At 43.5% G+C, this 26,396-nt stretch overlaps 1 protein-coding gene across 1 annotated transcript; it reads left to right on the top strand.

Moving 5' to 3' along the window:
* The first annotated feature begins 3,698 nt into the window (after window positions 1–3,698).
* On the top strand, window positions 3,699–10,424 carry C2H7orf25 (chromosome 2 C7orf25 homolog). Its single transcript, XM_069960333.1, has 2 exons — window positions 3,699–3,778; window positions 8,980–10,424. The coding sequence occupies exon 2, from the start codon at window positions 8,996–8,998 to the stop codon at window positions 10,298–10,300; it is 1,305 nt and encodes a 434-aa protein (XP_069816434.1). The 5' UTR covers window positions 3,699–3,778; window positions 8,980–8,995; the 3' UTR covers window positions 10,301–10,424.
* The last annotated feature ends 15,972 nt before the right edge of the window (window positions 10,425–26,396 follow it).

A 26,396-nucleotide genomic window follows, 5' to 3' on the forward strand; every position in this document is an offset into this window, starting at 1 on the left:
GAACAGGTGGAGTGCGTATTCCTCAGTCTGAACATACCTGAATTCTGAGCTAACAGATTTCCCAGTGCAGGGCCCCCATCTGCCTCTTATTTCCTTTACCTTGAGGCTGCCCCACATTGCACTGCCTATACACTGCTCGAGTGCGTGAGGGAGTCCTTACGCCAATCGCAGTGTGGTAAAACTGACGTGTTATCGATGTTGCTCAAGTCAGTACGATTACAGCAATAATTTTTTGGTGTATGGGGCCATTTGAGGTGTAATTTTTTTTTCGCGCCATGATCTGTAATTTTTATTAGTATCACACTTTTGTATGTGCAACTTTTTAATCACAATTTTTTTTCTGCATGTGATGTGGGCTAAAATCAGTTATTTTATGCAGTCTACTGTGCAATATCAGCAATGTAATAATTTTAATAGTTTGGGTGATTTTGCAGGCAGCTTTACAAAATTTTTATTTGTCCCTAGGGGACTTTTATGAGCAAGATTAAACCTGCATAAGAACCTCAAACTTATCCTAAGATAACACAAAATGAGATTTTTACATTCGAATAATACCTACAACCCCCCCCCCCCCCACCCCATATATATATATATATATTGTCCACAACAAAGTCAGTTGAATAGTTCATATATTTTATTTAGACAAAAAAAAAAGTCCCCCCATAAAAACACATACACGGTAGACATTTAAGAAACATCCTAGAGCATCAGGAACCTCAAATCACAGATGAGGTAGAATTATGGGGATTACAATGGACAGATGTTAATATACATTGTTATAAATAAATAAATATCAATAAATACTAGCAGCAGACTACCATAGCACCGTACAATAAGGGAGCAGCAACAAGGTGTATTGCACATTAACCCAACTATCTAAAATATTAATATAGATGTTGCAATAAAGAATGATGTATATACAAATCGGCACACCCAAGCTCACCCCCCTCATCACCCTATACCGACCCAGTAGCCATGCTTCCTGACTCCACACTCCGTGTTTCGCTGCCGCTTTGTCCAGGATTAATGCCATGATTGCTTATAAGTGCAATTGTGAGCCAAACAGGGTCACTAAACCAGAAACAATCCCACCTTCCCATCTCTCTCCCTTTTCACCACTCCCCTGGGCTGGATGTTGGCAGGGATGCTCTAGCCCCCACACCCTCATTGACATGCCGCAGTGCCAAGTTAAAATTTGTTTAATGCATATTACTGTCCCACAAGGCTAGAAAATAGTACCAACGGTTTGGGTTGGGTGGTGTCCAGGACAGATGTGCTTTAAGTACCCAGCACAGAGAATTGCTCTGTGCCGGTTACTAACTGTGCCCACCTGCTTCTTGTAGCAGCTGGTAGTCTGTGTATAGAGCGGGCCCATGTCCTAAGTCTTTAGTGTGCTAAATACTCATAAAACCATTCTTATGTAGTTACTGGGGACACCTACTGTACATAAGTGCCCCATAGTGAGTAAAGAGTTGTACTCCAGCATAAAGCTGCACTATGGGGGCAATCTACTATTATTTAGCGGGTAGCAGGGTATGAGCTGTACACAGAGACAGTTCTCCTTGCACATTTAGACCCTATGACATGGCAACCCTCTGTAAGGCTGGGTGTACATATAGCCGGCGGTCCGGCATCCTTTTGTGACAAATGATAGCAGAAATCCATCAGTTGTCCTAGCTTTTTTTTTTTTTTACGTAAAATATCAAGGTGGTATGGCAGAAACTCTGCAAGCAGCGATCTGATGTATGGTGTGTCTGACTGCGTTAACACGACTGATGCCTTAAAGGGGTACTCCGGGCAAAATATGTTTTTAAATATGTTATTACATAAAGAATGTTATTCAAATCCCTAATATACACTGATTATGGGAAATGCACATATTCTGCTATTTCCCTCACTTTGGTAGGTCAGGCAGGCTCACTTCCTCAAAAAAATGTGACATCACGTCTCCTCAAATGTATGCAGCAGCAGGGGGCGCATGTAAAAGTGTAGAAAGGGAATAGACGTCTATTCTCCATCCCTCCCTCCCTGGGTCGTTCATGCACCTCCTCCTCCTCCTCCTCTGCTCCCCTCCAATCACAGCCCGCCGCCTGGCCCCGTGCAGAGCGCTCGCCCGCCGCCACCCCGTCCTGGCGGGCTGAGCGCTTATGCACCTCTTCCCAAGCAGCTTGCTTCACCGTGCACAGAACCGGGCGGCCGGGTGAGAGCTGAGATGAAGCAATCTGAGCCAGGCTCAGCGCTCACCCGGCCACCTGGTTCCGTGCACGGTGAAGCAAGCTGCTTGGGAGAAGGTACAGCTGCTTGGGAAGAGGTGCGTGAGCACTCACCCTGCCGGGATGGGGCGGCAGGTGAGTGCTCTGCACGGGGACCGGCCAGGGGAGAGATGGGCTCAGAGGGGGCACCTAGTTGGGGTGAGCCACTGCAGCAAGTATAATAGGACCGGGCAGAGGGGTGGGACAGAGGGAGGGGGACATTACCAGCCCAGGGAGGGATGGAGAATAGACGTCTATTACCCTTCTATACTTTTACATGCGACCCCTACTGCTGCATACACTTGAGACGTGATATCACATTTTTTTGAGGAAGTGAGCCTGCCTGACCTACTAAAGTGAGGGAAATAGCAGAATATGTGCATTTCCCATAATTAGTGTATATTAGGGATTTGTATAACTTTCTTTATGTAATAACATATTTAAAAACACATTTTGCCCGGAGTACCCCTTTAAACTCTCCCAATGAAATGAATGGGATCAGCTCAAAGATCCATTTCCCTCCTGGGCTTCACTCCTGCGCCAGAGGGAAATGCCAGGTGAATGTAAACCTGGCCTAAATGTGGATGCTGAATTTGTGCCTAATAAAGGCCATCCTATACCACTGATTCCAATATTATGGCCCTTCGGTGCACCAAAATACCCACCCGCCTGCCCCTCTAGTATTGCCCCCTATTGAATACTGAGTTGTGGGGTAAAGTACTGCCCCCAGTGCACCCAATGGGCTAACTGGCACAACAGTAAAATATCATCTACATAGATATGGTGCATCGAAACGCCGTGGTAGAGGTACCATGTACCAGTATCACTTTGCAACATCCCCTATTAGAACCCCTTTAAATTGTCATCTTTTCACTCTCGGACTTCAACAGAAAATACACAAGGCTGAGAAATCTCACTGATATTTCCCATGATAAAGGACATGTTACTATTCAGAGGCTTCAGTACAGAGTAGACACTTGTTTGGTGTGCAATCTGCTTCAGGATATGTTCACACTCTGCGTTTTTGGCATGCATCTTTGTGTTGTCATTTTAAAACTTGGAGTTCCCCAATCAAGATGGTAAACGTATGTCAAATGCAACAAAAAACGGACCACGAAATCCCGCGTTTACAAGCTGCACAGATGTGTGACGCGGATTTTGGGGCGGAATTTTCAGCCTGTTTGCCGCATGAACGGGTAGGACGCCGGAGCTGTGAGCGCTTTACGCTGTATGGACCCTAGCAATACACCGTGTGATAGTCTGGTGCGGACAGCCTTTCACATCGGTCCATATCCGCATCAGTGACCGTGCACACGGATCCTAGCTGCGCGCGCCCGTATATCACAACTGGCAGCCAGGGGGCGCCCCTACTGCAGAGCACACACTCCCACTCAGCAAGGACTCCACCCGGGCAATATCACTCCCGTCAGGCAGAGCGGCTGCGGTGGCGCATGCGCAGTAGGTTTCCGGATGCCAGCAGTGTACAGCTGGTTGCTCCTGTGCTGCCTTCTGTAGTTACTGCAAAGGTGAGAAACGTGACTGTACAGACAGGTGACGGTAACGCGGAGTCATGTGGTAGTACTGTCTGCTCGTTATGGGCCTGACCACTCTGCCACCCATGTACTGTAGTGTCCAATGTGCCAGTCATACTGGGCAGTGTGTATGTCAGGGCTGGGCCGGCCCTGTATGCTGTGTAGCGGAGCAGCTGCTGTAGTAGGGGCTGATAGGTGGACATGGAGCAGCTTGCACCAGGGCAACGCTGATGCAAGCTTCATAGTGATGACACTTGTCATGTGGCAGTCTCAGCTCTGCTACATCTGTATAGGAAATGGCAGAGAGGGGGGCGGGGGCCGTGTTCTGCACGTTATACTGTATGTTACAATTAAATGTATGGAAACCGCGAAACAGACAGAAAAGTGTATTGCGAACCCAGCCCGAGGGGGTGCGAGTGCGAACCCAGCCCGAGGGGGTGCGAGTGCGAACCCAGCCCGAGGGGGTGCGAGTGCGAACCCAGCCCGAGGGGGTGCGAGTGCGAACCCAGCCCGAGGGGGTGCGAGTGCGAACCCAGCCCGAGGGGGTGCGAGTGCGAACCCAGCCCAAAGGGGTGTGAGTGCGAACCCAGCCCGAGGGGGTGCGAGTGCGTACCCAGCCCGAGGGGGTGCGAGTGCGAACCCAGCCCAAAGGGGTGTGAGCAGTGTGAGTGCGAACCCAGCCCAAAGGGGTATGAGCAGTGTGAGTGCGAACCCAATCCCTGTAACCCCTTAATGACACGTGTTGTATGTTTACGGCACAGCTGTGTGCTCTTTATGGGTGCCATAATATACACATTTTTAGTATACAGCGATCTCAGGAGCCGAGGCTCCATGTAACTGGGATACATAGATACTATCAAAAAAGTATGTCAGTGTATAGTGCGACGTACCAAAAATGGCATCATGGACTTTAATGCACCAAGCATAGTGTACTAGTGAGTGTGTTCAGTCCATTTCCTGATTATGTAACTTTATCTCCCAGGAATCGTGCAGCACATGCTTTGGGGTCCCCCAATATAAACATGCGGGAAATGAACTGAACATAGTAACTGTTTGGTCTGCTAAGGTGAATGAATATAAAGAGAAGATCCAGCTGTATTTGTATGGTGTCCATACAGCACATTTATTGCATGATGTGCAGGGTATAGCCGTAGTCTGTGCACATCAGGTAATGCATTTGCTGTGTGGACACTGGATGCTCTTTATATTGACTGTTTATGTCTGCAGTGGGGATTTCAGACTCTCCAGTGTCCAAAGCAAAATTTGGCTGTAAATTTGAGGTAAAAAATACTTATTTTTAATGTAATACTGCGCTACATTAAAATCAATGGGAAATTGGCCTGCCGGGCACACCCCGTATAGGATAACGGCTGTAATTAAGGGAGACTGTCCAAATAATGAATATGCTCTAGGGCTGTGGAGTTGGAAAAATAAACCGACTCCAGTTTAAAAAAAAAAAACTTTTAAAATGTTATTTTTTCACATAAATTTTATAAATGTTTCTCATGAATATAATTAGTTTTATCACTCAGAGACCCTTTTTATAACAACCAGAAAAACCCTTTTGCAAACATTTAGTTAGCAGGGGTGAAGCATTTCCTTCATATATCAATAATAAAGCACTGGCCTTAGTAGATAAGGGTGGTCGGGGGGACGTCATCAGTCACTATTTGGCAGCTTGCTTCTGAGCTGCAAAAATCCATTGTGTGTGTGTGTCTGTGTTTGTGTGTGTGTGTGTGTGTGTGGGGGGGGGGGGGGGGAGAGATCTGTGCTGTTCTCTTGCTGGATAATTGTATATGAGCAGCAGTGTAATATAGTGTGAGCTATGGCTGCAGCAGGCTGTGTGTGCGTGATATGGCTGCAGCAAGCTGTGTGTGTGAATGCTATGGCTGCAGCAGGCTGTGTGTATGTGTGCTATGGCTGCAGCAGGCTGTGTGTGCTATGGCTGCAGCAGGCTGTGTGTATGTTATGGTTGCAGCAAGCTGTGTGTGTGTATGCTATGATTGCAGCAGGCTGTGTGTGTTAGAGAGGTGGAAATTAAAGGGGCATTCTGGGCAACAGTGAAAAATCCAGGTGGAACAGGGAGTGGTGGGATCATAATGAAGAAATCCTATTTACCCATTCCTTGCCCACATAGTGCAGCATCATGACTCACGGTTCCAAGCCGGGCTCCGGATCCTGTGAAGTCACAGCCCCACTCAGAAATGCCCGCTTAGCCAATCAGTGAGTGAGGCGGTACACAGCTGAAGTCACTGACTGGCTGAGCGGGTAGTTCCTGCCACTGTGATTCAGGAGCACTGGTGTTGAGAGAGAGCTGATCACTGTTTGACCTCTATATCACTATGGCTGACCCCTCTATATCACAAGTATCTGCCATTGTTAGCAGTTTTTCTTTGGGTATTGTGAATATTTAGGTAGAAACATAGAAGTTTGTCAGCAGGAAAAGACCACCTGCTCCATCTAGTCTAGTTTTCAGTTGTTCAGGACATGGGGGCTGGAGACTGGCTGCATCCACTACACATACAGGAGAAGCTGCTTTATATCTTTGCCTTATTCCCTTAGTAGTCACCCCAGGATCATGTAGGATATTAAACAGAAGCTGCTGAGCCAAATCTACTTTACCCTAGTTCGATAAGTCAGTGCCTGATAAAATTTGGCAGTCAGAGTTGCAGTGTGAGTGCAGAGTATGCTTAGTATAGTATGCTTAGTATAGTATGCTTAGTATAGTATGCTTAGTATAGTATGCTTAGTATAGTATGCTTAGTATAGTATGCTTAGTATAGTATGCTTAGTATAGTATGCTTAGTATAGTATGCTTAGTATAGTATGCTTAGTATAGTATGCTTAGTATAGTATGCTTAGGGTATATTCACACGAACGGGCTCGCAGTGAGATTCTCGCTGCGAGCTCGGCAGGTCCTGGCAGTTCCCATACACTACATACTTGCTGCGGTCTAAACGACCGCAGCGAGTATGTAATTCTGCCGCCCTTAACCCCTTCTGCTCCCGGCCGTCTCCCCCACTGTAAGCATACTTTACCTGTCCTTGCTGCATGGGTCCGGCGTCCTGCTCTCCTGTCCGGCCAATTAGTGTGTTGCCCAGCCGCAGCCACTGATTGGCGGACGGGAGAGTAGGACGCCGGACCCATGCAGCGAGGAGAGGTAATGTATGCTTACAGCGGGGGAGCCGGCCGGGAGCAGAAGGGGTTAAGGGCGGCAGAATTACATACTCGCTGCGGTCGTTTAGACCGCAGCAAGTATGTAGTGTATGGGAACTGCCAGGACCTGCCGGGCTCGCAGCGAGAATCTCGCTGCGAGCCTGTTTGTGTGAATATACCCTTAGTATAGTATGCTTAGTATAGTATGCTTAGTATTTACCACCTGCTTTTACAACAGTTTTTTCACCTGTTCACACATTGTTTTATTTCCGCTTAAAATTACAGCAGTGTTTTGGTATTACAGTGGTACCTCGGTTCTCAAACTTAATTGTTTCCGCAAGGTATTTTGAGAACTAAGCAGTTTAAGAACCGAGCAGCGTTTTTCCATAGGAAATAATGTAAATGTGTGTAATTGGTTTCAGCAGCCACCAATAATTCCCTACAGTACCCATATATTACATTGCAAAGTGCCCAGTTTAACATGTACAGTACAGAATAGCACTATACTGTACAGTACATTATACACAAGAAATATTCAACAAAACCAGCAATTATAGTACAGCAGTCACTAACTCGTCACTTATCCTTTACTGCAGTGCTTCTCAAACTGTGAGGCGCCCCCTAGTTGTTGGTGAGGCCCAGCTGGGGAGGCAGTTTGCACAAAGTAACTATGATCTGCACAGTCCTTTTTCTGTTTCCAAAAATATCCATTTTAGCAACATTATTAATTTATTCTGTACTTAATTTATTAGTACCTAGTGCTTGTGGGATGGGTGAAAGGTAGCCCAGCTTTTAAAAGGACTTTCACCACAGATGGTGAGGCCCAGGCATTGCCTTGGTCTGTTGGGTGAGGCTCCAGTAGAAAAAGTTTGAGAAGCACTGCTTTACTGTATTGAGTCCCCCCCATCCCAGCACTCTAAAAGTATGGGAGATGGTGGTGCACTGACTGTACTACTACTGTACTGTATATGCACTCCAGCAGTCTTATACAGTACTGTACTCTATTTGAAGCCTCGCCAGTGCTAAACTCACCAGTTACAACCCACCGTCCACACTTGCAAAAACGTACAGATGCCGAGAACTTAGACTGGGGGCCCGAAAAGTGTTTGAGAACCAAAGCAATCTTTCCTAGAAAATACAGTTTGAGTTCCAAGCAGTTTGGGAACTGAGCAGTTTGAGAACTGAGGTACCACTGTATTTTTCTGTGTGTGAAAAATACTTTGTTGAAGGTCCCTTTGAATTTGACAGCATTCTGTTTTTTGGGGTTGATGTCTTTTTAGGAAGAGGTCTATCAGCCTGGCACATCTAGACTGCAATCTTTGGCCACTCTTTCTTGCAGAAAATGCTCCAAATCAGTGAGATGGCATCTCCTGTGAACTCTTTATGTCATCCCACTGATGACATGTCTGGGACTTTCCAAAAGGTTGATCTCCCTTTAGCAAAGCTATTCTTTTGTTGATGTGGAGGTGTGCTTTGTACTGTTGTAGTGGCTGAAGGATCTTTGTTTGTGATAGTTAATGGTTAGAAATGACTTTTGTCTAATAGGACCCTAAAGCCCCAGTTCCAGGTGCAGCAAAACAACCCAAAAGTACTATGCTTCCTGCACCATCCTTTACTATGGGTATGGTGTTCTTTTGGTGATGTGCAGTGTTGTTTTTGCCACAATGTTGCCAAAATCACAGTGCAAGCTGGAGCGTGCAGCTGGTAATGTAAGTACTGGCCGGAGGGGGGTTAAGGGGGCTGTCACGTACTTACTCGCAGCAGGATGCCAGTGTATGTATTCTCATTGAAAATGACAGGCAAGGGAATTTGCAGTGGGAAATCCGTTGCAATTCAGTTTGTGTGTGTTTCTACCCTGAAGGTGCAAACAAATCTGGAATTTATCTTGGTCTAATTTTTATATATGGCGTTTAACAGGACTGTTGTAGACTTTTATATCCGCTGTAGTTGATGTGTAATGTAATGGAAGCTTGCACCAGATACAATGAAATTTAACAGCTGCATTTTGTGTTTTCATTTTTTTTTTCTCTGCTTTTTAGAAATAATGCTGCCAACATGTCTGTGGATACTATGCTCTGTGATCGTATAACAATTGCCAAAGAACTAATAAAGAGGGCAGAACTCCTCTCCAAGTCTCGAGCTGGAGGTGTTGAAGGTGGAGCAAAACTATGCAGCAAACTTAGGGCGGAACTAAAGTTCTTACAAAAAGTGGAGACTGGGAAAGTAGCCATTAAGGAGTCCCATTTAAAAAGCACTAATCTCACTCACCTACAAGCCATCATCGAGTCAGCGGAGAGCCTAGAAGATGTGGTCAGTGTTCTCCATGTCTTCAGCTACAATGACCAGTTTGGTGAGAAGCAGACACTGGTGGTTGATGTGGTTGCCAATGGCGGCCACACATGGGTTAAAGCCATAGGGAGAAAGGCAGAGGCTCTTCATAATATATGGATTGGACGTGGTCAGTATGGCGACAAAAGTATCATAGAACAAGCAGAAGACTACCTGCAAGCTAGCAGTCAACAGCCTGTACAGTACAGCAGTCCTCATATCATTTTTGCCTTTTACAATAGTGTCTCCAAGCCTATGGCTGAAAAGCTAAAAGAGATGGGAATATCTGTACGGGGTGATATAGTCGCTGTTAACTCATCTGTGGGAATTGTTCAAGAAGAAAACTATTTAAGCTGTAGCGAATCTGATGAGGATGAGGACTTGGAGCTTCTACATATTGACAAGGTAGATAGGGAAAATATAGTTGCCAGTGTGGCTTTTCCTAGAGAAATTAAGGTAGAAGTCTGCAAGCGCGTGAACTTGGACATCACAACTCTAATAACTTACGTATCTGCTCTCAGTCATGGGGGCTACCATTTTATCTTTAAAGAGAAGGTTTTGACAGAGCAGGCAGCACAGGAAAGTCATGAGAAAGTATTACCTTTGCTAGACTCCTTTATGGAGGGCAAGGAACTCTTTGCCTGTGAGTGTGCTGTGAGGGATTTCAAGTCCATATTGGAGACTTTAGGAGGAGCGCATGAGAGAGAACGAGCTGCTTCACTGCTACAGAGAATTACTGTAGTGCCTGATCAACCTTCTGAGCGTGCCTTAAAACTTACTATCAGCTCCAAAATCAACAGCCGTTCAGTCTCCATATTTGGGACAGGGGACACTTTGAAGGCAATTACCATGACTGCTAATAGTGGCTTTGTAAGGTCAGCTAATAACCAGGGTGTTAAATTCAGTGTGTTTATTCACCAACCTCGAGCACTTACGGAGAGCAAAGAGTCTTCCGCAACTCCCTTACCAAAGAATCATGTCTTCCGACCTGCACTGACCTCAGCTGCTGTTTGTATGTCAGGATCACATTAGCTTCGCTTTCTTATAGGAGGAAGTTTCAAATGTTCAGTCAGCATATCACACAATATGGCTACCTTAACATATCCTGTGCATAATCATGTTCAATAAAGAGGTGAAACTATGCACTTTAGCCACACTTGGTTTCATAGTGTTTTATATTCCTCCTAAGAAGCTATTGGCTCTTGGCAATGTACTTATTGGTTTTATGCAAGTAAAGCTTATTCTCAGAAGTTATAAAATGTTAAAGCCAATGTAACACTGTACCACAGTTTTTTACATGAACAGACCAGACCCACGGTCCTTTTTTTCAACCACTGCCTGGTTCCCACACCTGGAGCTGGTTTGTTACCGACCACCGGCTGGGCATGAAGCACTGGGGGCAGGCCTGTCGGCCCCCAGTGTGACAATCTCCCCTCTGTGATGCAGCTGTATTGATTTTAATGGAGCCCTGTCACAGAAGGGAGGGGGTTTCTGCATACTGGGGGCCAGCGGGCCCGCCTCCAGTGCTTCATTGCAATAAGGCTCCATTCACTTCTATAGAACTGAGCAGCAACCCCCCCCCCCCCCCCAAGCTGGATACAAGAGTGGGGCTATCTCTGGAAGAAAGTGGCCATTTTTTTTTGCAGCGCTGGATAACCCCTTTAAGTGACCAGGACAGATTTTCATTCTTCGGGAGTAAACAATCTGTACATACAGAGATATTGAAAGCTGCGAGAAAGGGATACACAATATATACAGTATATGGCAATGGAAAAGTTCTTATGCAGAGATTTGTGTTAGAACAGAAAACTAAACTTAAAGGAAAACAATATCAGCAGGTTTGTATGCATGAACCTGCTGAGATTCTAATAGCTGCTTACTTCCTCTTAACGCTTGTAAGTCCCATGGTTTTGGTGAAATTTGATTGTATAAAATAGTCAAATTCGATCCTTTGGAGCACTCGAGCGTTCCTTGTTCCTCCAGAGCACAATTCGGCGCACCCACCGCTTCGAATTAGCATATTTGTACATCAAGCCCTCCCCCAATAAAGGTTTAAATCGTCCTTTCCTATGATACAAATAAAAATATGTAAAAGAAAAAAATAATCGTAGTGTGAGGAATTGTCCGAAAAAGACCATTATAATATGAAAAAAGAATTATATATCAGAAAAAAATGAATAAAAAGTCATCAAAAATTCACTTTTACAGCAATATACCAATAAAAAATATAAACCATGTTGCAACAAATGTCGCCCCAACCAGCCCCCTAGCCTAGGTGGAAAAATAAAAATGTTATGGCTCTTAGAAGCCAAGGAGGAACATTGCTTCAATTTGACCTGGACGTCTGTGTATCAATGACCTTTGGTCATGAAAATGTGAAAGGGCAACTCCAGTGAAGTTTTTTTCTTTCAAATCAAGACTTATATGTCATAGACATAGATATGCAAGATGTACAGCAGCTGATAAGTACTGGAAGACTTGAGATTTTTTTTAATAGATGTAAATTACATATCTCTGCCACTTTCTGACACCAGAAATTGCCCTTTAAACACCTATGGGGTCAATATGCTTAGTACACTGTACATGCCCGGATAAATTCCTTAAGAGGTGTGGTTTCCAAAAGGGGGGCACTTATGGGGGAAGCTTACACCGTACTGGTACCATGGGGGGCTCTGCAACTGTGACATGGCACCCCTAAAACCATTCCAGAAAAATGTGCACTGAAAAAGCCAAAAGCCCATTTTGAGCTCTGCCATGCATTCAATAATACCCCTCATCCATATGTGGAGTATTGGCTCACTCGGGAGAAATGTCAGAACTAATTTTGCTCTGCTTATTCTGTATTCATTGTGAGAAAGAAAGAAAACTTCTAGGGTAAAAACCATGTGTACAAAAAAAAAAAAAAAAAAGCCTTTCTTGCCATAAATAAATGTGTTGAAGTCAATGCAAACAGCTGCCCTTGTTCATACAATGTATTGAACAATGGCTGTGGAAATATAGCCTAAAACTTAAAGAGAACCAATCACCAAAAAATCACTGTCCCTATTATCAAAGGTAACCTCTCCCTATGTCTATCTATGAAGATACAGACTGCCTTTGCAGTCTGTATCTTATCCCTTTACCCAATTCTCTTGTTTGATGAACGAAGGCCGGGCGCCGCCATCTTGATTACGTCACTTTGCGTTTCACCGCTGGAACGCAAGTGACGTATTAAAGATGGCGGCGCCCGGCCTTCGTGCACCGAACAAGAGAATCAGGTAAAGTATAAGATACAGACTGCAAAGGCAGTCTGTATCTTCATTTTGTGTATTTATGAAGATACAGACTGCCTTTGCAGTCTGTATCTTATACTTTACCTGGTCCTCTTGATCCCTGCAGCAAGGCCGGCGCCGCCATCTTGAATACGTCGCTTGCGTTCCACCGCTGGAACGCAAGTGACGTATTCAAGATGGCGGCGCCCGGCCTTCCAGCACTGAACAAGAGGATCAGGTAAAGTATAAGATACAGACTGCAAAGGCAGTCTGTATCTTCATAAATAGAGTGCTTTTGCAGTATGTTTCTTATACTTTACCTAATCCTCTTGTTTGGTGCAGCAAGTCCGGCGCCGCCATCTTGATTACAGTACTTGCGTTCCAGCGGTGGAACGCAAGTGACGTAATCAAGATGGCGGCGCCCAGCCCTGCTGCCTCTATGCATGACGGGAGCTTCCTGTCTCGAGCCGGCTCTTTTGAAAAGAGCCGGCGCGAGGCAGGAAAGTAAAACGTCTGTAATTAGAAAACGCGGCAATAAAAATGATTGATTATATTTACAAATATTCTTAAAGTTACAATATACATCCAATAAGGAAAAAAAAATTTTTTGATTTTCGGCCGTGATTGGTTCTCTTTAAATTCTACAAAACAAATCTGGATTCAAAATGATCGCCAAACACCTCAATAAATTCCTTGAGGGTTGTCCTTTTTACCAATATGGTTTCTTTTAGGGGTGTTTCTTATGTCTTGGTAGCCCAAGGCCTCTGCAAACCTGAAATGGTGCCTACAAAATATCCTAAGAAAAAGGTGGCCCCAAAATCCATTATGGCCTCCTTTATGTCTGAGGCCTGTGGTTGAGTCAAGTCAGAATTGGGGCATATTAAGTTGCACTTATAGTATTGAGTTGCACTCATTAAATTCTACCTCCATTTCTCCTTAATTTGTTTGAAACAGCGACATGTCAAGGTAACAGAAGGCGCACCATTGAGTAAATCTTACGGTATAGTAGGAGACATGGTGAGTGAAGGACCAACTCACCTATGCAGGTTGCGCTCTACATCTACTAGTGCATTGGAATATAGATGTACAAAACATTTCACTCCTCTGTTATGGAAGTTATTGGATATTTCCAAACTTTAAAATGTAGGGAGAGGTTCTGGATATACAGACGGAATACTCTTAATCCGGGGGGTCTGAATAAAGCCTTTAAATTGAATATTTAAAGGGAACCCCCGGTACCCTAGACCTATCTCAGGTGCTGACAGCGTGCTGTAGTTGGCAGTCCCCTTGTCAGCATGTTACCTTTTGGTAAATTTTCCATGCAGTGGATTATGTACAACCTCACGTCTCCTGCTATAATCAAGAGTCAAACAGGAGCTGTAGCTCAGAGTTTGTACAACACTCTAGTACACCTCACCACTGCTTCCTCCTTTGTCTTCTTCATAAATAATCAATGCTGCCTGGCCTCCTGCTCACTCAGCTGTCAGCCAGTGTCTCTGATTGCAGATCAGTCCTCTGTAGACAGCTTATTTCTGAAAGAAATACTGAGATATAGTTTATTCTCTGAGCGCAAATGTGTTGGTCTAGAGACCACCAGCAGTTCTTTCTTTGGTTTGAATCCCCTGATGGAAATGAAATATGTCTTTATTTTCTCTTTTTTTTCTTATTATTGTATCATTTTTAAAAGTGCAAAGAATTCCCAATCAGGTCCAAATTAGTTTTAAAAGTCGTTTTTTTTTTTAATACAATGATGTGAAAAATTTAAAAAAGTTATTTATTTTTATTTTACACATCATTGTATTAGTTACGTTTTTCTAACTTGGACCTGATTAGGAATTCTTTGCATAATGATACAATAATAAAAAAAAAAAATTAAATTATATTTCATTTCCATCAGGGGATTTGAACCAAATAAACACCTGCAGATGGGCAGATAGTCAGGTGATTTACCCCTAGACCACAGCTCAAACACTAACTAGGAGGTTCAACTATATCTGGTTGCAGGTCAGTCCCTTTCTTGGCAGAAACTGATCTTAAACATTGAAATCTCCTGCTGTTTACTGTCCATCAAGCGCCACTGATGCTCCTTGGACTTAAAGGGGTTATCCAGTGCTACAAAAACATGGCCACTTTTTCTCCTATCTTGTCTCCAGATTGGGTGGGGTTTGGAACTCATTTCCATCGAAGTAAATAGAGCTAAATTGCAAACCACACCTGACCTGGAGACAAGAGAGGGGGGAAAGTGGCCATGTTTTTGTGGCACTGGATAACTGCTTTAAGGATTACTCCTAGGTTCCATACACCGATCTCAATAGAAATTCTGGTATCACAGGATAAACGAATCACATGATTTGTAATGAAAAAAACATGGGATAAAACATTAGAAATGAAAAACATCTATGCATTTAAACGCCATAAAAAACCACATAAATGCAGAAAAAACTGCTTGCAGCATTTCTGGCATTTTGTTGAGGGGGGGGGGGGGGGGGGGGGGGGAGTGCTGAAAAATGGCACAAAAAAAGAGAAAACACCCAAAAAACTACCAGAGTACATGCATGTTATTCATGGTATTTTTTTTCAGCCCAAAACAACAAAAGTTTGTGTCTGAAGGTTTTGCTCCTTTTTTTTTTTTTTTTTTTTTTTTTGCATCCATCCTTTGTTTTGGCTACAAATGCCACAATGCTAAATGTGAACCCAGTGTTAAAGTGTAACTGTCATGTTTTTTTTATTGCAGAAATCAGTAGTATAAGCGATTTTAAGAAACTCTGTAATAGGTTTCATCGGCCAAAAAAGCCTCCTTCTGTACTCAAGAAACAATCTCCCAGCCTCCCCCCCTGACTTCTTATCTGTGCATTATCAGGCAAACACGTCTTCATTACAGAGAAGCCAGTGAAGACGGGCTCTGCTCTCTCCATTGTAAGCCTATGAAGGGGGGAGGGGCCGAGGGAGAGGAGGGAGCAGGAAGAGGTGACATGAAGGTCAGCTGTTTGTAGACTCTCTGGGCACCTAAAGCGCTAAATTCAGGTGTCAGAAAGGTCAGTGCTTATCTATGAACTTACTGAGAGAAGATTGCAGGGTGTTGTGCTTTGCAGAAATCCTCCATGCTCACTCACTCCTCTCAGCCCCTCCCCTCTCCATAGCCACATAATGGAGACAGAAATCCTGCTTCATTTGATGTGAGGGGGGAGGCTGGGAGATTGCTTTTTCAGTACAGAAGGAAACTCTTTTAGTACATAAAACCTATTACAGAGTTTCTTAAAATCGCTTGTACTGTTGATATTTAATGTTTTCAGAAAAATGGCCCTGAAATGACAGTTACGCTTTAAAGTTTGGCTGCTGATAGGATCAGAGGTGTAAAAGAAGTCCTGGAATGTATAGAGGCCATGTCCATGCCACAGCTGTAAGTGTCTCTACCTTCATATTTCGAGTAGAAAGTGTGGCAATGACCTCATTCCATCAAAGCGTAACCACAATCTGACCCCCCTAAACCGCTTGTACCTTCAGATAGCTGCTTTTAATCCAAGATTTGTTCTGGGGTTCGTTCGACAGGTGATGCAGTTAGTCATAAAAAACAACTTTTAAACTGGCAGCCCTGTGCCCTTTTGCCCGGGGCTTAGTTTGTGTATGCATTAGACTAGCACAAGTTCTCTGTCCCTCCTCCCCACCCTCTTCCCCATTTTTCCTATTCATCTGCAGTGGAAACTACACAGGTGCCTTAACAATCCAGCCCATGTGCCGTCCTCTCATAGCTGATGAATAGGAGACAATCTGCCTGGAGCATTCCTAATGATGAGGAGGGACAGAGAGGTTGTGCCAGCCTAATGCATACACAATGTAAGCCACGGCTAAAGGGCACGGGGCTGCCAATTCAAAAGTTGTTTTTTATTACATTAACTGCATCACCTGCCGAACGGACCCCAGGACAGATCTTGGATTAAAAGCAGCTATCTGACGGTACAAGCAGTTTGGGGGGGTCAGATTGTGGGTACAGAGTCACTTTAACAACCATTTCTTCTTAGCAACAACTGAAGCTTTTACCATTATTTTTTTGTTGCACGGTTGTTTTTGCATTTTGATACACAGCCAGCAGGTGGTGCATATACATCATTCTGTATTAGAACCTATATAAAAGCACTGTTTTCTGAATGGTGTTCATGCATACTAGCTACAGTGATGTGGGCTGTATACAGTTCTTTTTGTCACATTTGTTCAAAAGAGTCATTTTAGGGATCACAACAATAACTATACAAAGTATGGTATGATGCAATCAAGGTTTTTATAATAAAGATTGTGAAATTCACTAGGAAAGAGCTAGGTGGGCTAGGACTAGGTTCATAAACCCCCCACTAAATCTGGCTGTGTATTTTGCCACATATCAGCCCTTTGCAATGGGGCTTATTCATGTCTTGACTTTCCAATCACTTTTTTGCACAGACAATATACACTTGAAGAAAATAGATGTTGTATCTAAAATTCCATGCCTCAGTCTTCATTTGCTGTTATTGCTTTTTGTATTTTTATATAGACCTTAATAAATGTGTCATAGTTTGGTGTGAGCTCTGGCGCATAATTCATTTAAAACAATGGCACCACACAACTATGTACATCTCAGCACCATGAGCTCTTGGAGTAGTTGAGGTTGCGGACAACTGCGTTCACATTAGGATGTTAAGGTACTGGAGAGGAAGGGCAGAGTAGTCCATGTCTATAAAACTAGCATCTGTTCAAGCAGCAATAATGGATGTATACCACTCAGATAAAGTATTCTATGTGCTTATTGAATAAATGGCTACAAATGAGGATTTTGGCTGGAATGTGAGATCCTTAGTGTTGTAATTTCTGAATGTGACCACAATGGGGCAGTGTTTCATGAAGATGACGCAAAGGCTTTGTTTTCTTAAAACAGGAAAAGCTGTAAGGGAATGAAATTACCCTTGCTGACAAGAGGCCAAACTTAAATTGGGTTACGTTACCTGCCAGAACGTGTTCATGTTATTTACATACACTAGGCAGTTAACTGTTTTCTGACTAACTACAGCTTTTTGCTGAAAATGCTGATGTATAATTCTGTGTGTATAAGTGATAAGGAACACTTAGGAATAGCATAATATTATTTTAGTTAGGTTGGATAACTCCAAATGTAAAAGGTCTGTAATTTCAGACCAGATGTACTATGTTGTATGCATCAGGCCTTACCTGCACCAGTATTGGAGGAAAATAAATTTCTTGGAAATGTTCTTAGAACTTTTTCTACAAAAAGTCCACATGTCTAAAGCACTTCTTTGTCATTTTGTCAATAGGTGAGGGCCCTGAGACCAAAATTGTTGACATGTTACTATGGCATCTCAAAAGTAGTTTTAAATGTGATAATTACCCTTTAATTTTGATAATGTCATTTTTTTCTGCAGAAATCAATAGTACAAGTGATTAAACTCTTATAGGTTTTATGACTAATCACTTCTTTTCTGTGAAATCCATCCCCCCGACCTCCCCAGAATACCCTCAAGAGGACATCAACAACATGACGGGCGGCGGCCTGCGTCAGGACGTGGGAGGGATTCGTGTGAGCGGCACGGGGAGGGAGGGATTGATCTGAGCATCATGGGGAGGGAGGGGTTCATGTGAGCGGCACAGGAAGGGAGGGATTCAAGTGAGCGGCACAGGGAGGGAGAGATTCATGTGAGCAGCATAGGGAGGGAGGAATTCATGTCAGCGGCACGGAACAATCAAAGGGAGGGAGGGGCGGGTGTTGGTGGACGGCCTTACTTTTGGGGTGGGGGTGCCTTATTTTTGGGGGGATACCTTACTTTGGGCTACTTAGTAGACTAGTTGAGGTGTGTTTTTTAGTGGGATACTTTATTTTTGGGGAAACACGGTATGGAGGGGGGGGATCAAGAAAGATGAGTGAGCAAGAAGAGGAGACATGCAGCTGTTCAATTTGCAGAGAAGGGGGTTGGGGAAAACACCCATAGAAATAAATGATAGAATGTTCTGGAGATCAGATTTTACATCACAAAGATTGTCAGTGTCTGACCACACCCCCTCCTCAAACACACACACACACAATAATGGTAGTTGGCAAAGTATAATGAAGCCTTAGCAACGTGCACTATGGTGTCTCTGCAGCTGGCAATAAAACTCCCAATGTTTATAACCAGGCTCTGTATAACACTGCCAATGTTGTATGTAACCAGGCTCTGTATAACTCTGCCAATGTTGTATATAACCAGGCCCTGTATAACACTGCCAATGTTGTATATAACCACGCTCTGTATAACACTGTCAATGTTTATAACCAGGCTCTGTATAAAGTCTTATAACATGACATCTCAGTTTGGCTATTAGGTAGTTACGATGTTAAGTTTTTTGTTTTTCTAATGTGCATAAGCTACAATATACATAAACTGCTGAACTGCCACAGGAATATAGTGTATTAAGGGGTATATAGGGCTCCTGGCAATTTCCCCGTAAACAAAAAAATGAGGGCAAAATTGGCCTCCTGGGCACCCTTGGAACAAATCTAACACACTGACACTTTATACCCAGGCAGTGCCAGGTAAATTTTCTAGTATACAGAGCTATATGGCTCTTGATGGCAGAACCGCAAGGAAAGAATCGACTGATTGTTTGTTTAGACCCTGACCTAAAATCGTCGGGCGCACATTGTTACGTGTAATAGCGATAAACGGCTGACAGTTGAACAAACAGTTAATACATTACCTCTCTACGATTGGCTGAGCAGCCTGTCAGTTCAGAGACCGCTTCAAAGCTGCAGCCATGGGACCAGGAAGCATGCAGAGCTCAGAAGAAGACCAGAAGCGTGGAAAGGTAATATATTTACTGTTTGCGCAGGGGCTGCACAGACATCCATGCAGCCCTTGCTAAACGATTATCAGGCTGTGCAAAAGAGGAGCCTGTGGAGCCTCATTGAAGAGTCTCAAAACACAGGACTAGCCAGATATCCCTCCGGGAAGGACCCAGCCAAGGGGCAGCTCCTGTTAGGAAACCACCAAAACCACCATATTAAGTGGCCCTATAAGTTAGTGTAATGACAAGGGATAAACCAAGGCTAGGTAACCATCCACATACAGCTGTTTCAAGGTCTTGCCCCTTATCAGTGTGGAGCAGGATTCTGGCTAGGTGGGAGCAATGCCTAGTAGAGCCATAAGATTATCAGGCTGTGTAAGGGTCAATTTACACAGAAAGATTATCTGACAGATTATCTGCCAAAAATTTGAAGCCAAAGCCAGGAGTGGATTTAAAAAGAGGAGAAATCTCAGTCTTTCCTTTATGATCTGATTGCTGTTTATAGTCTGATTCTGGCTTTGGCTTCAAATCTTTTGCAGATACTCTTTCTGTGTAAATGGCCCTTATACAGTCATGGCCAAAAGTTTAGAGAATGATACAAAAATTTTTACAAAGTCTACTGCTACAGTTTTTAAAATGGCAATTTGCATATACTCCAGAATGTTATAAAGAGTGATCAGCTTAACAGCAATTACTTGCAAAGTCAATATTTGCATAGAAAATGAACTTTATCCACCAAAACACATTTCAACATCATTGCAGCCCTGCCTTAAAAGGGCCAGCTAACATTGTTTCAGTGATTGCTCCATTAACACAGGTGTGGGTGTTGATGAGGACAGGGCTGGAGATCAATCTGTCATGACTAAAGGAACTGTACCATCAGGCCTGGGCTGAAGCACTGGAGGCGGGCTGACCCACCCCCAATCAGAGGAAACCCCTGTTCCTCTATGATACAGCTCCATTGATTCTAATGGAGCAGGGTCATAGAGGAGCGGAGGTTTCCTCCCATTGGGGGTGGGTCAACCGGCCTCCAGTGCTTCAGCCCAGGCCTGATGGTACAGTCCCTTTAAGTAAAAATGACACCACTGGACACTTTAAAAGGAGGCTGGTGTTTGGCATCATTGTTTCTCTTCTGTTAACCATGGTTATCTCTAAAGAAACATGTGCAGTCATCATTGCACTGCACAAAAATGGCCTAACAGGGAAGAGTATCGCAGCTAGAAAGATATCACCTCAGTCAACAATCTATCGCATCATCAAGAACTTCAAGGAGAGAGGTTCCATTGTTGCCAAAAAGGCTCCAGGGCACCCAAGAAAGACCAGCAAGCGCCAGGAACGTCTCTTAAAAAAGTTTCAGCTGCAGGATCAGGCTACCAGCAGTGCAGAGCTTGCTCAGGAATGGCAGCAGGCAGGTGTGAGAGCATCTGCAGGCACTGTGAGGCGGAGACTCTTGGAGCAAGGCCTGGTCTCAAGAAGGACAGCAAAGAAACCACTTCTCTTCAGAAAAAACATCAGGGACATACTGATATTCTGCAAAAGGTACAGGGAGTGGACTGCTGAGGACTCGGGTAAAGTCTTTTTCTCTGATGAATCCCCTTTCCGATTGTTTGGGGCATCTGGAAAACAGCTTATTCGGAGATGACGAGGTGAGCGCTACCACCAGTCTTGTCTCATGCCAACTGTAAAGCATCCTGAAACCATTCATGTTTGGGGTTGCTTCTCAGCCAAGGGAATCTGCTCTCTCACAGTCTTGCCTAAAAACACAGCCATGAATAAAGAATGGTACCAGAATGTCCTCCAAGAGCAACTTCTTCCAACCGTCCAAGAGCAGTTTGGCAATCAACAATGTCTTTTCCAGCATGATGAAGCACCTTGCCATAAAGCAAAGGTGATAACTAAATGGCTCAGGGAACAAAACATAGAGATTTTGAGTCCATGGCCTGGAAACTTCCCAGATCTTAATCCCATTGAGAACTTGTGGTCAATCATCAAGAGACGGGTGGACAAACAAAAATCAACAAATTCTAACAAAATGCAAGCATTGATTGTGCAAGAATGGTCAGCTATCAGTCAGGATTTGGTCCAGAAGTTGATTGAGAGCATGTCAGGGAGAATTGCAGAGGTCCTGAAGAAGAAGGGTCAACACTGCAAATATTGCCTTGCTGCATTGACTCATTCTAACTGTCAATATAAGCTTTTGTTACTCATAATATGATTGCAATTATATTTCTGTATGTGATAAAAAAAAAACATCTGACAAACACACTTAAAAACCAGAGGGCAGCAGATCATGTGAAAATATAATATTTGTGTCATTCTCAAAACTTTTGATCTAGCAGATCGGCCCTTGTTTACAATATGGATTGGTCTGTTTAATAATATAATCGAGGGCATGTGTCTAATCAGGTGGCCAGATAGGAAGTGATTTATAATACATTTTTTACATAAATAATATGTAAGATTTGTAAACATGGGAAAATGCTATTAAAAAAGTCATAAGCTTTATTGTTGAAGTGAGAATTATTGTGGAGTTTTACAATACAGTAGATGTTTTTGATTTTTTTTTTTTTTCTACAAACAGCACCTCTCTTGTCTATAGGCTGTGTCTGGCATGGCAGCTTTACCCTAGTCACTTGAATACCCAGACCCAGTAGATGAAGAGAACTTGCACATTTAGGTGAGACCAGTTGTCAGTCTTATGTGTATGAAGAGATGTTTGGGCAACATTCTTCCACATATCAGAGGTGGGGAAGGATAATGCATATTTAGGTTAGGCAGTGTAGTCCCCTTTCCGCTTAGGGAACACAGGCATGGGCAGCTGAACTGAGCATGCATGTGTGGAAGACCTTTATTAGTAAAACTTTTTGCTTATCAGTTTAGATGTGATCTGCAGTTCATTATTTTTCTTAAAGGGATATTCCAGGATTAATCCAGGAAAGTTAAAAATCGTAGGAGAGTCTGACCTCTGTACACCCCCCCTCCACACTGATCTCTGTATTGGCCCCAACTTCTGTATTATAAATATTCTATTCATTCCTGTGGAGTGACGGAAAGAGCCAAGATCAAGTTCCGTACCCGCAGCTCTATTCATTACACAGAAACCGGGGGCCCAATACGGAGATGGGGGGGGGGGGATTACAGAGGTTGGACCCCTGCATTAATTCATGAAAACAATGCAAGTTTTAGCATTATACACATCAGCAACTATGAAAAGGCCAGAATATTTTGTAGTGACAGACAAGTCCATTTTTATGTAGAAAAAGTGCCATAAACTTGAGAAAGAAAAACCTGTGTTTCTAAATAAACGCTTCTATATGAAAACATTGAATATTTTCTTCTCCAAGAGTATTTTCTCAGCACATGATAAATCTGGAGCCATATTTAAAAGAATGTATACATTACCTATTACGGTCGTCACGGTCCTCTTCTCCCGGGCGGCATCTGGTGACGGGTGACGTCAGAGCTGGGGGGCGGTCCGGGTCTTCTTCCTCTTCGGCGTCTTCATTGAGAGTGAATGGGAGAGAAAAGGCTGCTGGTGCACATGCGCACCAGCAGCCTTTTCATTGGCTGGAGCGCATCACATGGCTTCCAGCTTGCTCAGCCCTGATTGGCTGAGCTTGCTGGAAGCCATGTGATGCGCTCCAGCCAATGAAAAGGCTGCCGGTGCGTAAGCGCACTGGCAGCCTTTTCTCTCTCATGGACCCGGAAGCAAGAGACATCGCTGGACGGCGGAGGCAGGTGACGGTGAGGCGGACGGCGGGCGAATGGAGTGGCGATCATCACCGGAGGGATGGTGAGTATGGTGTCTGTGTGTGTCTGTGTTTTTTTTTTTTTTTGGGGGGGGTCCTGCCGGAGTTGTCCTTTAAAGCTATGTGCTGCCTTCAAAAAGACTTTCTCCAGGTCCCCCCTCCCTCCTCACTCTCATTTACTGCTCATTCTCAGGAAATCTCGACTCTTTTACATCAGTCAAGCCCTGTCTAACCTATTGAGGGGGGAGGAGGGAGATTAGTCGCCAGCAGAGAACAAAGGATAACACAGTGGGAGCTGTGTGAAAGCTAGTATTCAGAGGTCAGAGAGCTCAGTGCTGACTTCAGAGGAGATAGCCCGGTGATGTAGCTGTAAATTAACTCTTTGTTGTCCTGTTTTGGTCTCATTTCCCTCCATCCCTCCCCTCTCCATAGAAAACCATGAAGACAGGGGGAGAGCTTCAAACTGCTTTTTCATGATAAAAATGCATTTTTCAGCTAATAAACCCAATTACAAAGGACGGAGCCCAAAATGGCCTTAAGGACCGGACCAAATTTCAGGAATATGACCTGTGTCACTTTATCCATTAATAACTTCGGGATGCTTTTACCTATCCTGCTGATTCTGAGATTGTTTTCTCGTGACATGTTATACTTTATATTTCTGGAAAAATTGAGTCGATACTTACAGCCTATCTTTATGAAAAACTCCCAAATAACGTGAAAAATTTAGAAAAATGCCATTTTTCTAATTTTGAAATTTTGTGCTTGTAAGGAAAATGGTTATGCCACATAAATTATATATGAAATAGCATTAGCAATATGTCTACTTTATGTTGGCGGCATTTATTAAACTTACCTTCAATTGTTTAAGACAATAGAAAGCTTCAAAGTTTAGCAGCATTTTTCCAAATTTTCACAAGAATTTCAAAATCTGATTTTTCAAGGGACCAGTTGAAAGTGTATTTGAGGGGGCTGTATTTTATGAAGCCCCACAAAGCACCCCCTTTTAGAAACTGCACCCCCCAAACTGTTATATTGTGATCCAATATCTCTCATAATAGAAAACCTATTTCCAGAGAAATGCACCAAAATTTTTATTGCACCATTTCTGCATTTTATAGAAATACCCCATATGTGGCCCTATTGCACTATTTGACGCAACCACAAGCCTCAGATGTAAAGGAGCACCTAGTGAATTTTGAAGCCTCCTTACAAATGGCCAATTTTCAAAGTACCACTTCTGGTTGGCAGAGGCTCTGGGATGCCAAAACCTAACAAACACCCCTAAAGAGACACCATTTAGGAAACTACACCCCTCGAGGAATGTAAAAAGGGGTATAGTGAGCACTTGGACCCCACTGGTGACAGACACAATGTGCCGTGAAATTCAAAAATTTAATTTTTTTAGACTAAAACTTGGTCTAGCCTTAAATTTTTCAGGTTGGCAAGGAGTACAAAAATACCCCACATGGGGACATAATGTACCATGTGGGCGCAGGACACGCCTCCAAAAGGAAGGAGCACCATTTGGCTTTAGGAAGCTGGATTTGGCCAGAAAGGATGACGGAGGCCATGTCATGTTTACAACATAGCATGCTGTGCTGCCAAAACATTGTAAACCCACCCACAACTGACCCCATTATGGAAACTACACCCCTCAAAGAATGTAACAAGAAGTATAGTGAGCATATGGACTCCACTGGTGACAGACACAAATGTGGGTCAACCGGCCTCCAGTGCTTCAGCCCAGGCCTGATGGTACAGTCCCTTTAAGTAAAAATGACACCACTGGACACTTTAAAAGGAGGCTGGTGTTTGGCATCATTGTTTCTCTTCTGTTAACCATGGTTATCTCTAAAGAAACATGTGCAGTCATCATTGCACTGCACAAAAATGGCCTAACAGGGAAGAGTATCGCAGCTAGAAAGATATCACCTCAGTCAACAATCTATCGCATCATCAAGAACTTCAAGGAGAGAGGTTCCATTGTTGCCAAAAAGGCTCCAGGGCACCCAAGAAAGACCAGCAAGCGCCAGGAACGTCTCTTAAAAAAGTTTCAGCTGCAGGATCAGGCTACCAGCAGTGCAGAGCTTGCTCAGGAATGGCAGCAGGCAGGTGTGAGAGCATCTGCAGGCACTGTGAGGCGGAGACTCTTGGAGCAAGGCCTGGTCTCAAGAAGGACAGCAAAGAAACCACTTCTCTTCAGAAAAAACATCAGGGACATACTGATATTCTGCAAAAGGTACAGGGAGTGGACTGCTGAGGACTCGGGTAAAGTCTTTTTCTCTGATGAATCCCCTTTCCGATTGTTTGGGGCATCTGGAAAACAGCTTATTCGGAGATGACGAGGTGAGCGCTACCACCAGTCTTGTCTCATGCCAACTGTAAAGCATCCTGAAACCATTCATGTTTGGGGTTGCTTCTCAGCCAAGGGAATCTGCTCTCTCACAGTCTTGCCTAAAAACACAGCCATGAATAAAGAATGGTACCAGAATGTCCTCCAAGAGCAACTTCTTCCAACCGTCCAAGAGCAGTTTGGCAATCAACAATGTCTTTTCCAGCATGATGAAGCACCTTGCCATAAAGCAAAGGTGATAACTAAATGGCTCAGGGAACAAAACATAGAGATTTTGAGTCCATGGCCTGGAAACTTCCCAGATCTTAATCCCATTGAGAACTTGTGGTCAATCATCAAGAGACGGGTGGACAAACAAAAATCAACAAATTCTAACAAAATGCAAGCATTGATTGTGCAAGAATGGTCAGCTATCAGTCAGGATTTGGTCCAGAAGTTGATTGAGAGCATGTCAGGGAGAATTGCAGAGGTCCTGAAGAAGAAGGGTCAACACTGCAAATATTGCCTTGCTGCATTGACTCATTCTAACTGTCAATATAAGCTTTTGTTACTCATAATATGATTGCAATTATATTTCTGTATGTGATAAAAAAAAAACATCTGACAAACACACTTAAAAACCAGAGGGCAGCAGATCATGTGAAAATATAATATTTGTGTCATTCTCAAAACTTTTGATCTAGCAGATCGGCCCTTGTTTACAATATGGATTGGTCTGTTTAATAATATAATCGAGGGCATGTGTCTAATCAGGTGGCCAGATAGGAAGTGATTTATAATACATTTTTTACATAAATAATATGTAAGATTTGTAAACATGGGAAAATGCTATTAAAAAAGTCATAAGCTTTATTGTTGAAGTGAGAATTATTGTGGAGTTTTACAATACAGTAGATGTTTTTGATTTTTTTTTTTTTCTACAAACAGCACCTCTCTTGTCTATAGGCTGTGTCTGGCATGGCAGC

The sequence above is a fragment of the Dendropsophus ebraccatus genome, chromosome 2 (assembly GCF_027789765.1).
Source record: "Dendropsophus ebraccatus isolate aDenEbr1 chromosome 2, aDenEbr1.pat, whole genome shotgun sequence".
Classification (NCBI taxonomy): Eukaryota; Metazoa; Chordata; class Amphibia; order Anura; family Hylidae; genus Dendropsophus; species Dendropsophus ebraccatus.